This window comes from Salmo salar, chromosome ssa14 (genome assembly GCF_905237065.1).
Source record: "Salmo salar chromosome ssa14, Ssal_v3.1, whole genome shotgun sequence".
NCBI classification, from domain to species: Eukaryota; Metazoa; Chordata; class Actinopteri; order Salmoniformes; family Salmonidae; genus Salmo; species Salmo salar.
Window position 1 is genome coordinate 72,268,869 of NC_059455.1, and position 13,767 is coordinate 72,282,635.

The 13,767-nt window shown below is 41.0% G+C and overlaps 1 protein-coding gene across 1 annotated transcript; it reads right to left on the reverse strand.

Moving 5' to 3' along the window:
• Positions 1-289: 289 nt before the first annotated feature.
• Positions 290-13,066, reverse strand: LOC106570248 (terminal nucleotidyltransferase 5A). The gene is made up of 2 exons (XM_014142361.2): positions 12,547-13,066; positions 290-2,129 (listed from the first exon to the last, which is right to left on the reverse strand). Exons 1-2 carry the CDS (start codon positions 12,700-12,702, stop codon positions 1,098-1,100), a joined length of 1,188 nt encoding a protein of 395 aa, XP_013997836.1. The 5' UTR covers positions 12,703-13,066; the 3' UTR covers positions 290-1,097.
• Between the last annotated feature and the right edge of the window lie 701 nt (positions 13,067-13,767).

Consider the following 13,767-nt stretch of genomic DNA (forward strand, 5'->3'; position numbering starts at 1 on the left):
CGAACTGACTTGTTAGAAAGGTGGCATCCTACGACGGTTTCACGTTGAAAGTCACTGAGCTCTTCAGTAAGGCCAATCTACTGCCAATGTTTGTCTATAGAGATTGCATGGCTGTGTGCTCAATTTTATACACCTGTCAGCAACGGGTGTGGCTGAAATAGCCGAATCCACTAACTTGAAGGGGTGTCAACATACTTTTGTATATATAGTGTACATCCAGTACATATACAACATATTCCTGAAACCATTAGGAATGTGTAGACTGAGAAAGAAAGAAATAATACCAATGTTTCCATTTAAATGTTTTATTATTTGAAAAGGAAATACCCTGACCCTGGATATAGAAATGTACAGTAACCTGGGTGAAATAGATTCTTTCATTTACAGATCGAACTACTTTAAGATGTCGGTTGGTTTTTCAGGCACTTAGAATCACAAAAGTCTGTTTTATTTTCTTCACGCTACACAACAAGTGAATTCTTTGGTCCTTACGTTTTCAAAGGAAAAGGTCAGTTGAAACCACAGTGAGAACAGAATACAACCTCCTGGTTTCTTATTTACATTTCCTTTTATGGATCCAAATATACTTCAAATCCCTTATCAAGACCGGGAAGCTGAGAGTTCTTCCGTCACATTTCAACCATTCTACATACATCAAAATAGACCACCAGTCTTCATTGTACATATATCAAAAGAAGCCAACGCTTCAGAAAAGAAAAGTAACAAACATCATAACAACGGCTCAAATCAGACTTACAGCAGTATTCATTTATATAATTTAGTGGGATGGGTTGCAACTGAAGATTTGGCAAAAAGATACAATACAATTTTTCCTTTTTTTGGTCCTCAGTGGACTTTGTCCTCAAGTCTCCCACAAGAAGCCATTTTGCTACAGGTGGACTGAACAAAGCACTCTATCGAACTGCTCAGCTCACGTTACTATAAGACAGAGCGTGCATCTACAATGGCACCCTATTCCCTATATAGTTTCCTGGTCATATAAAGTAGTGCACTACATAGGGAATAGGCTACCATTTGGGAAACTAGAAGCTTATAAAAACAACATAGTCCCCTTACGCTCCACTGATCCACATCATTTAGCTGCAAGGCAGCCATGTCCTGTGGTAAGAGTTACTATAAGAGCTACTCATGGGCGACTGGACCCGCGCTATGTAGTAGTTACTGAAGTTGACGTCTCTGACATAAGGCGCCGGCTGGTAGTAACAGGTGATGTTAGCCAGGGCCGGGATGGCATTCTGCTCTGCCATGGCCCGTAGCGCCAGTGCCGAGATCAGTGCCAGTGTCTGGCGGCGCTCGTGTCCCATCAGGCACACGGTGCTCTCGTCCACCACATGCCGCAGCGTCACCAGGCAGTCGTAGCGCTTGTCCTCCATGCCGTTGAAGTGGTTCTGGAGATACGCCTCCAGCTTCCGCTGCTGCTCGCCAATGTCCGGGAAGTCAATGAAGAAGCGTGAGCACATATAGCGCTGCAGAAGCTTCATCTGAGCCTCTGAGTCCGGTTTAAACCCCCGCACTAGCAGGTGGCAGTACTTCAGCAGTCCTCCTCCCCGGATCTCCTCGGGGCTGCGCGTGGCTATGGTCCTGGTGCGGAGGTGTCCCAGGGCCTCCTGGAAGTCCCCGTACATGCTCTCTCCGAACACAGTGGGGTGGAAACTCTCAGACATGGACATGGCCGTCTCTGAGCAGCGGTCGAACAGCAGCAGTGAGTCCAGGCCGATCTGGAACGAGTCCACGCTGAACTCAAACTGCCTTCGGAGGGATTCCACAAACTTCAGCTCCACGTTCTTCCCCGTGTTGTTGGAAAGGGAGATCAGGCTCCAGCGATCTGTGTCGTTGCACACTTTCACCAGCTTCTGGACGTAGGCCTCTTTGAGGGTCATGGGAGAGACACGGCTGAGCCCCGGAGGTAGGAAGTCCACCAGGCTGTCCAGGACCACATCTTTGACCACACGAAAGGTCTTGTCATCAGTCAGGTTCAGGCCGAAGATGAGGTCCAAGTCCTTGTAGCCCAGACCAGTGTCCTGGTGGAGCACATAGCTGGCTGCTGAACCGTTCAGCTTCACATCTCGGACCTCCACACCACGCTCCTGCAGTCGTGCCCGAACCACCTGCACAGGAGAGACAGAGACATGGGTGAGTGATCTTTGAGATACTTTTAGAAAGACACTTTATTGTCGATTTTCTTTTGCAATCAAATATGTTTTTTAGTAGAAAGCAGGTCATTCCTGGAGGACCGAGTGTCTGCTGGTTTTTGGTATTTCCTTTCATTTTGTGTCCAATTAAGACCTAGACAACAGGTGAGGGAAGTTCCTACCTAATCAGTGGCCTTAATTGATCAATCAAGTACAAGGGAGGAGTGAAAACCTGCAGACAGCCCTCCATGGAATGAGTTTGACATCTGTGTGAGAGATAACATGCCACTGCAAGTCGAAACGTTGCTATAATGGTCACTGCCTCTTCTTTTGAAATGGTAATATTTACATTTCAATCAAGGAATGGTTCACCTAGCTTTCAGCCAATGTTCGTAACAGTAAAGACAAAATACTAGCATACAATAATTTGTTGTGTGGATGAGAATAGAGAGGGACTCCATTATCCATTTGATATTTTAAGTAGAAATTGTGAACCAATATTGAATTTGAAAAGCCTGTTATATTAAATGAAGTTCTTTATACCACATTGAGAAGTCAATAAATACTTTAAAAAAAAAAATTCAACATTTTGACATGTCCCTCCATCAACCCTCCACTTCTAGGAAGATTTCAACCCACTAAATCCCAAAATGTCTCCAAGTTTCACCAACATTGTTATTTTGTTGCTTTGACAAAGTCATTTCTGAAGATGACTATTTATTCCATGTGATTAGTGATTCATCTGTCCCTCATTTTAAGGTCAACTCCGTTAAGTGAACTTCACTATCATTTTAATATGGTGAAACTACTCCTTTTTTTTCACAAGAAGTATTGAACATGTAATAGCTGGTTCTACTCTTTTGGACCATCTTCTGGTATTTTGTGGTGGAAAACTGAGCGGGTTGAGCACAACACTTTTACCTATAGATAGACAGGCTAGAAATGTTTTATCAATTTAATTTTGTTTTTGTGAAGCTTGCATTCAATTGCCACTCCCAGTTGCACACAACAAGCTTCCATTCCCCCTGTCATGAAGGGATTTATGGCTGATTTATGATGGAATTGGCAATCCTGTTACTGTCAACCCTGCTACGTTACTATTGTCATTTAAAAAAAATGTAACCTCTTGAGATGGGAAAACATGTTCTTGAACATGTGCTCATTATGACAGAACGCTAAAATGAAGTGAAATCAAGTTACACTTCTTAATAGACACTGAATTGGTGGAATGACCAAAATAATGACAAGCAACAACATTAAATAACAAATGTAATCATTAATTTCTGTTTTTCCGATGCACAGAAATTGTATTTGATCATGAACACCCTATTTTCATAAAAAAATACAAATATCTTTATTTCTCTTATGCAGAGAGATGACACTGAAGAAATGACAAGCCTCTGATTGGACAATAATATCCCCTGTTTGTCAGCTACTTTAAAGTCCCTTGTCCTACATATAGTCTCTAGCTTGTAAAAAGCCAACAATACAGAGTTACTGTAGCTCAGCTGAATGAAGATAGGGTGGACCTAAAGTCCCCTTAGTTATGCATGGAGAATCAGAGATTTCTCTGTGGGACACAGGAAGCCAGGGCTTATATTTTTGTCTCTAACTTCAGGAGGAACTCCAGCTGACCTGAAGGTTATCTAGAAGAAAACGTACACATCTGTGTGACGTAGACAAATGGGGTTGGGTTGTGAACTTATAAAAACTCTGGTATGATTGTGCCAACATACTTGGCAAAGATATGGTTCACGAGCTTATTGGGTCACAGAACCGTCAGGGGTGGATCCTGGAGTTAAGGGAAACTGCTGAACTAAAGAAAAGGCAGCTGAGATATTTCAAGCTTCCTGACTGTTACAGCACTCCAAAGAGGAAATCAAGAAACTGGGACAATCCTTAACAGGCATGACCATGGTTACCAAGTACACACACTTGGTATCTTTATCCAGACACTGATCCAAGTATTCAACCAGGTATCTAGTCTGTATACATAAACAATCGCACAATCCCTTCCAGGTCGGATCAAGTTCACAAGTTAAGCCTAAAACAGACATTACAACTTAAGGTATCCACTTTCGCTACTATCAAAATACCTCTTTCATGCAGCTGTTGTCCACAACTTTGCTACAGTGCCAACATTTCATAAAAAAATGGATATCTGTATCAGTCACCACCCACAGTGAAATATGGTTTTAACCAGCTCAGGATGGGAATGTTTCCTGACCCACTGGACACAAACTGGTTGAATCAACGTTGTTTCCACCTCATTTCAATGAAATCACGTTGAACCAACGTGGAGTAGACGTTGAATTGGCATCTGTGCCCAGTGGGGAGCCTGTACTTTTGTTTCGCAACACACACGCAAGCATGCACGCAAGCATGCAAGCACACACAAAGCCGTGTCTGAGGAATTAGGTTATGTTGGCTTCACCACTATGCTAGGAAAGGAGAGTATCCTGCCAAGTCTCTGCTGCCTGACTTATGTAGCTAGATCCCCATTCATGAATTTAGGTAACGGCCTCAACCCTACCAACCTAAAAACAAAGACAGACTAAAAAACGGACAAATTGAGACATGCATAATATGTGTGTTGGGCTCCTTCTCTTCCCAAACGATTGCATCTTTTCAGGCCTTAATTGTAACCTCCTTTACCCAGACCCAGTAACCCACTGTGTCACTTTGTGATTGAACAACATTAATATTCAGCTACTGTGACAGGATCCAAAGGGAAGGGGTAGTGGTATTCACAATGAAAAATGACACCACCATGAAAAGTCTATTGAGGAAAAGGTTCAAAACATAAACTTAAGGTCAAGAAATAAAGAATGTTGATTTTCAAAGCCAGTCCTTTTTAGGGGTGGAAATAACAGAGAATTGATTTTCCAATAAAAGCACTTTAAGGAGCCCTGCTGTGCACATCTGTGTTGTGTTCCAATGAGAAAAGCAATCAGTTTCTATTGGTAAACCTCTAGACAGATGATACCCTCTGGACAGATGGTCACTAATAAAAACATTCAGAATATTAAAAACATCCTGAATATTCTGTGAAAACCAGAATATATATATGAATCAATTCCCATAGTCCTTGTGGAATAATCAACGTTGCATATATAGGAATTTACTGTATGGTTCAATGAATACATATGAATATGTATGTCTATTGGAATTAGGTTGAACTAAGCTAAAAGCAGTATTCATTATACACTAAACCAAAATATAAAAGCAACATGTAAAGTGTTGGTCCCATGTTTCATGAGCTGAAATGAAAGATCCCAGAAATTTTCAAAATGCACAAAAAGTTTTTCTCTAAAATGTTGTGCACAAATTTGTTTACATCCCTGTTAGTGAGCATTTCTCCTTTGCCAAGATAATCCATCCATCTGACAGGTGTGGCATATCAAAAAGCTGATTAAACAGCATAATCATTACACAGATGCACCTCGTGCTGGGGACAATAAAAGGCCACTCTAAAATGTGCAGTTTTGTCACACAACACATTGCCAGAGGTGTCTCAAGTTGAGGGAGCGTGCATTTGGCATGCTGACTGCAGGAATGTCCACCAGAGCATTTGAAAGAGAATTGAATGTTAATTTCTCTACCATAAGCAGCCTCCAACCTCAGACCACTTGTATGGCATTGTGTGGGTGAGTGGTCAACATTATGAACAGAGTACCCCATGGTGGCGGTGGGTTTTTGGTATGGGCAGGCATAAGCTACGGACAATGAAAACAATGGCATTTTATGAATGGGAATTTGAACGCACAGAAATACCGTGATGAGATCCTGAGGCCCATTGTTGTGCCATTCATCTACCACCACAACCTCATGTTTCAGCATGAAAATGTACAGCCCCATGTTGCAAGGATCTGTACACAATTCCTGGAAGCTGAAAATGTCCCAGTTCTTCCATGCATACTCACCAGACATGTCACCCATTTAGCATGTTTGGGATGCTCTGGATCAATATGTACAACAGCGTGTTACAGTTCCCACTAATATCCAGCAATTTTGTGCAGCCATTGAAGAGGAGTGGGACAACATTCCACAGTTGTAAGGCATCTAGGTGTAGCAGGTAAGGCGGAGTCAGGCGCAGGACACAGAGATGAGTAATTCACGTAACTTTACTCAAAACAACAAATATTCCAAGAAGGAAAATAATCAAGCTCACAAATACAGACCGACTTACAAAGAACAAACACGCACAAAACCATGGGGGGAACCAGAGGGTTAAATAAGGAACATAACTATGGGAATGGAAACCAGGTGTGTACAATGAAGACAAAACAAATGGAAAATGAAAAGTGGCTCGGTGGTGGCTAGAAAACCGGTGACGTCGACCGCCGAATCCTGAACACCACCTGAACAAGGAGAGGGACCAACTTCGGCAGAAGTTGTGACAACAGTCCACAATCAACAGCCTGATCAACTCTATGTGAAGGAGGTGTGTCACGCTACATGAGGAAAATGGTGGTCACACCAGATACAGACTGGTTTTCTGATCTACGCCCCTACTTTTTTTTAATGGTGTCTGTGACCAACAGATGCATATCCCAGTCTCAGTGAAATCCATAGATTAGGGCCTAATGAATGTATTTCAATTGACTGATTTCCTTAACTGTAACTATGTAAAATATTTTTAATTGTTGCATGTTGCATTTATATTTTGGTTTATTTTTGTTGTTGTTTATTTTTATATTCAGCATAATAAACAATAAGAACTGCCTTACTAAATATAGGGTTGGGTAGAGGGTATCAACCCATGATGAGACCATTCAGATAGTCATACATACTGCTAGCCTGAAACAAACGATGAAGAGGAAGTATTTTCCTTATATGGGCTGTATATGTTACTGAGTACAAGGACAAGTAGGTCTAACTGAATGGAATAGGTCAACCTGAAAGACCCCTTAGAATATCTTATAAGACAAAAGGGTCTCCCAAAATAAGAAGTAACCCCCTTCTTCCACCTCCTCTCCAAAAGCAGGCCATTCCATTCCCGCATTACGCAACAAGCACCTGGTGAAGTTGAGCTAAGGCGGAACACTTCCTCTCGACGTCGAGCAGGAGTGGTAGACTTGTAAAAAAGCCACAAACTGACCAGACAGTGGCGTTTACAATGTCTTGGCGAGGGTTTACATACAGTCTCTTTGCATTCCTACTCCAGTCTGGAGGGTTTCCTCTAGAATTGAATTTACCTCAGTCACCCTATTCCCTATGTAGTGCACTACTTTTGACAAGAGCCCCATGGTAAAAGTAGTGCACTATATAGGAAATAGGGTGCCATTTGGAACTGAACTGAATGTGTTATATTATTTCAGTGAGAAAACAGTCTCAGAAACAGCCGTTAGCCAGCTAAACCCCATGGTCCTCTAAACTCCAGTTAGAGCACTGCCTGGCCTGGACAGAGAGTCACAGAAAGACCCAGCCAAGCCAAGTATATGGCATCAGTAAATTAATGAGATGTTTAGTAGTCTATGACCCTGGCATCCGGTCCAGTCAGCCCAGAAGGCAAGCCAAGACAGTCCAGTCATACTATACTCAGTGTACTGTCAGTAGGATAACAGGAACAGATGATGGGGTTTTCCTCAAGAGGTGAATGAGTTGCCTTGCTGTGGGTGGTCACGGCACCTGAACCAGCCATTAAACTAGACTAGCAATGGTACAGCATTCATTCATAAAACTAGACTGGTGATACAGTATTCATTCATAAATCTAGACTGGTATCAGTATTTATTATCATAAAACTAGACTGGTGATACAGTATTTATAATAATACCACAGCATATTAGTATCATAAAATTAGACTGGTGATACAGTATTTATTAACATAACTAGACTGGTGATACAGTTGTTATTATCATAACTAGACTGATTATACAGTATTTAGTAACATAACTAGACTGGTGATACAGTTTTTATTATTATAATTAGACTGATTATACAGTATTTATTATCATAAAACTAGACTGGTATACAGTATTTATTATCATAAAACTAGACTGTTGATACAGTATTTATTATCATAAAACTAGACTGGTATACAGTATTTATTATCATAAAACTACACTGGTGATACAGTATTTATTTTCAGAAAACTAGACTGGTGATATAGTATTTATTATCATAAAACTAGACTAATACAGTATTTATTATCATAAAACTAGACTGATGATACAGTATTTGTTATCATATAACTAGGCCGATGATACAGTATCTATTATCATAAAACTAGGCTGATGATACAGTATTTATTATCATAAAACTAGGCTGATGATACAGTATTTATTATCATACAACTTGAATGATGACACAGTATTTTATCATAAAACTAGACTGATGATACAGTATTTACTATCATAAAACTAGACTGGTGATACAGAATTATTTATCATATAACTAGAATGATGATACGGTATTTTATCGTAAAACTAGACAGATGATACAGTGCTTATTATCATAAAACTAGACTGGTGATACAGTATATATTATCATACAACTAAAATAGTCCAGATTCTAAAACTGCTTAATTAAAGAGACTTTACATAAAGGAAGGGTCATCATTAGTCTCAAATCTTTCCTTATCTCCGCTCAAATCTTATCTCGCGGAGAGGGAGAGAGAGAGAGAGAGAGAGAAAGAGATTTGAAGAAGAAAAACTAGTCAGGCATACCATTTCATTTTATGGGCCAATGTTGAGTTCAGCTGGCATTTCACCACAATTGTCTCCTTGAAAGACAGCAACAGGAACGCACACGCCTATATGTAGAGGTCTAACAGAGCTATACACTGTAATGTAAGACCAAACTATGTTCATGGCGACGTATGGTGTCATTGTCATTCAGTCTCACCAACAATAGACCGAAAGAGGAGTTGGCTTATAATCTGGCAGGGCCCACAACAGAACCAGGTGACTGGGATAGTATTGTTGTGTGTGTGTGAGTGTGTGAGTGCTTTGGGTCTACTCTTACCACACTGATACCATGCCAACCTTGTCAAGAGTCCTGACCCACTAAGGCCCCTGTTACAGGTGTGACCAACTAACTAATCTAGTTTCCTTATCCTGCCCCAGAAATGGAACTCCAACCCAGGAAAGAAGAGCTCACTTCCAGTAAGCTCACAATGGTGAAATGAGAGCAGGAACAAAACAAAAACATAGGAAAACATCTGCCTCAGGCATTGCCCTACTGTGTTCTACTCTATTCTAGAATCTACACCCTGAATTTGATATGAGCAAACCTGGAAAAAGTGTGGTCCCTTTCCTTGACTGGCCAAGCCAAGTAAAACAGATTAGCACCCATAGCTCTACTTCTACCACCCTACTGTTAACATTAAGTAATATCTGATCTGATCAGACACACTAATAAACATTCAACGTCTGGATATGTAATCTCGGCTGTATAACACCACTGGGTAGGCCTACTGGGTAGTGTGTGTATGTGTGTCACAGGAGGTTGCTGAGAGGAGGACGGCTCATAATAATGTCCAGAACAGTATAAATGGAATGGCATCAAACACATGGAAACCGTGTTTTTGATGTACAGTACCAGTCAAAGGTTTGGACACACCTACTCATTCAAGGGTTTTTCTTTATTTTTGACTATTTTCAACATTGTATAATAATAGTAAAGACATCAAAACTATGAAATAACACATATGGAATCATGTAGTAATCAAACAAGTGTTAAACAAATCAAAATATATTTTATATTTGAAATTCTTCAAAGTAGCCACTCTTTGCCTTGATGACAGCTTTGCACACTCGGCATTCTCTCAACTAGCTTCACCTGGAATGATTTTACAACAGTCTAATAGGAGTTCCCACAAATGCTGAGCACTTGTTGGCTGGTTTTCCTTCACTCTGCGGTCCAACTCATCCCAAACCATCTCAATTGGGTTGAGGTCGGGTGATTGCGGAGGCCAGGTCATCTGATACAGCACTCCATTACTCTCCTTGGTCGAATAGCCCTTACACAGCCTGGAGGTGTGTTGGGTCAATGTCCTGTTGAAAAACAAATGACAGTCCCACTAAGCGCAAACCAGATGGGACGGCGTATTGCTGCAGAATGCTGTGGAAGCCATGCTGGTTAAGTGTGCCTTGAATTCTAAATATATCACAGACAGTGCCACCAGCAAAGCACCCCCACACCATCACACCTCCTCTTCCATGGTGGGAACTACACATGCGGAGATCATCCGTTCACCTACTCTGCGTCTCACAAAGACATGGCTGTTGGAACCAAAATTCTCAAATTTGGACTCATCAGACTAAAGGACAGATTTCCACAGATTTGCAGCAATTCAACCATGAAGATCTGATTCACACAATCTACTCTGAACAGTTGATGTTGAGATGTGTCTGTTACTTGAACTCTGTGAAGCATTTATTTGGGTTGCAATTTCTGAGGCTTGTAACTCTAATGAACTTATCCTCTGCAGCAGAGGTAACTTTGGGTCTTCCTTTCCTGTGGCGGTCCTCATGAGAGCCAGTTTCATCATAGCGCTTGATGGTTTTTGCGACTACACTTGAAGAAACTTTCAAAGTTCTTGACATTTTCAGGATTGACTGACCTTCATGCCTTGAAGTAATAATGGAATGTCGTTTCTCTTCGCTTATTTGAGCTGTTCTTGCCATAATATGGACTTGATCTTTTACCAAATAGGGCTATCTTCTGTATACCACCCCTACCTTGTCATAACACAACTAATTGGCTCAAACACATTAAGAAAGAAATTCCACAAATTAACTTTTAATAAGGCACACCTGTTAATGAATTGAAATGCATTCCAGGTGACTACCTCATGAAGCTGGATGAGAGAATGCCAAGAGTGTGCAAAGCTGTCATCATGGCAAAGGGTGGCTGCTATGAGGAATCTCAAATATAAAATATATTTTGATTTGTTTAACACTTTTTTGGTTACTACATAATTCCATATGTGTTATTTCATAGTTTTGATGTCTTCACTATTATTCTACAGTGTGTGTGTGTGTGTGTGTGTGTGTGTGTGTGTGTGTGTGTGTGTGTGTGTGTGTGTGTGTGTGTGTGTGTGTGTGTGTGTGTGGAGGCCTATTGTAAAGTTCCTCAGGACTGTCAACCCAATGTGGGCTTATCTACCCACAATCCACTGCACTAAATCAGCAACGGTGACACTTCCCATGGCGCGCACACACACACACACACAACAATATGGAGCCGCACCATAAATAGATGTTATCTAGATGACAGTTTTTCAATAAACACCCCCTATTGAGAGCCCTGTGGAACACCTCGAAGAACACATATTTCTGGCCGCAAGGGGAAAAAATGTTTTGGTCCTGGGTTGGATCAGTTGGTTTTCCAGGCAGGAGAGAGAGAGGGGAAGGGAGAACGTCACTGAAGATATGTACTATTGCTTACTGCCGATGGTATGGGACTGGATGGCCAGCCAGAGCCTACTGGAGACTTTTCCAGCCTGGGTGTTTTCTACTAGAACAACATGGATACAGCATACATCCTTCACATAGGTCTGATCTACCAATACAGATCACAGGCATACATTTCATTAATGAAAGCTACACGAGACAAGAGGAAACTTTTCCATTCTCAATTTCTCTATACTCTGCCCAATTGTAATTCAATATACAGTACCTTACTTTCTCTCCCTCTATGTGTAAAGGTTGTATCGTTTTGTAGACCAATGAAATGACTCTGGTCGCAGAAGAATTGGAATGAGAAAGTGGAAAATGGCAGTTAAAGCATTAGATCATCTGCTCCTTGAGATCTCCTCCTGTCTGTTAAAGTGAATGTAAATAACAGGATTCACAAGTCATGATTCAATGCAATGGGTGGATATTCAAATATAGGCTAACAAGGCACCCCAGTATATTTCCAATACCTTTAGTAGACCATTGTAAAAAATACAGTGTATGAGCATGCCAAAAGGACTGGCACAGAAGCATATTCACAGATGGTATCTGACCTGATTTTGAAGAATTTTGGAGCTTTTTATCGTCATCCACAGCACTGAAAAATGTGCTGTTATTATACTATTACATAAATACGACATGGTTAGCCTTGGAATGCTCCCAAAATAAACCGCCTTCCTGACTCTACTTACTTCTCAAATTCAACTGTACAGTGCGTGTGCGTGTGTAGCCTATGTGAGTTAAAGTGTGCAAGCGTGCGAGCGTGATTAAATAATATATCTTTATCACACATTCCTGAGTTGGCTATTCATTCACTAAAGCAATTTATGATGAGACTGAATTAAATAATGACGGAACTATTCAAAAAAAGGTAAAATAACAGTTAGGCTATATGTGATGAGTTTGGAAGTAGGCTAGAGAAAAGTATCGTCCCTCATTATCGGGCTGATTGTCGTCCAGAACTCCCCAGACCAAAGCCGTTATCTCACCTGGACTATCTGCCGAGGCTGTACGGAAAGCGTCGGGAAGTTTCCGCGTCCGTGAATAGGGACGCTCTCTCCGAGGATGGAGTCCAACCTCTGCACCTGCTCCCAAGACAACACACAGAACCGCCGACTCTGCTCCGACACATCCCCGGAGGACATGATGGGACGGGGAAAGGTAGTAAAATCTTCTGTAGTGTTGGTGGATGTAGGCTATTATGGACAGTACCAAAGCAATTCCAAAAATAGGTGTTTCTTTTGAAGTTGGAATGAAACTTGAAATCTTCAATAAATCATACAAAATCGCCCTTGTTGCGTTTCTCAGATGTCACTTAGAACATACGTTTCAAAACAATCTAGGCTAAAGGTCTGAGAGTTCTGCAGATATAAAACATAGATCGGTAAACTAAACCGTTTGTCATCTCCAAAATTCTCCTGCGCTGTGACTGTGATACACTTCTAACTGTAATCCAGCTGGAAGCATATTGACGGGTTTAAAGAAAATGGGATTAACATAAGCGTCCTGATTGGTTGTGCGGGAGGTTTATGAATACCTCAATATACAGAAGACTACAAGAGGCCATGCGCACACACCCACTTCCCTTGCGTCAGTAGAGGCTAGTCTGCTGCTTTCATTGGATACTTCAGTCACATTTTAGTAGCTCCGTGCATAGAGCCCCACATTGGAGCTGTCATAATACCCATTACACTTAGTGGTCAAACAGGGAAATGGTTCCAATCGTTTTCCACAATTCATTTTTCCCATAGGGGATTTTAGAAACACTTAAAATAAGGGCTCTGTTTCTTATGGGTTTACCGTGGCATGACGTTTTTTGATACCCATTTAAATCTCTCTCCAACAAGGTGACTTTTATCAATATATTTGTCTCTATTTACTCTTAGATTCAAAAAGGCAAATTAGCATCAAAGTAGACATCATGCAAAACTACAAATCCCTGCAAACTCCTGCACGTAATCTCTAGCTGACACTTTAGCTAACAGGTATTGTGTCAGTTTAAAACTTGCACAAGACAGTTCACAGAATTGTCCATTAAAATAAATGTAGCCAAATGATTCATTACTATATTTAGCTAACATTAGATAGTTAATCCAGATATTCTTACCTTTGCCTCGATTCTTCAGTCTCGTCCAGATCAACGTGGCCTTTGTAGTTATTTATGATAGCCACATTAGCAGCTAATTAACATTTCATTTGTTGGGTAAATA

What these genes read in the sequence shown, in the direction of transcription:
- LOC106570248 (XM_014142361.2), bottom strand. Translation starts at nt 12,702, where the DNA reads ATGTCCTCCGGGGATGTGTCGGAGCAGAGTCGGCGGTTCTGTGTGTTG. An exon ending in AGCCTCGGCAGATAGTCCAG is followed by an intron (nt 2,130 to 12,546) that starts GTGAGATAACGG and finishes TCTCCTGTGCAG; the next exon opens with GTGGTTCGGGCACGACTGCA.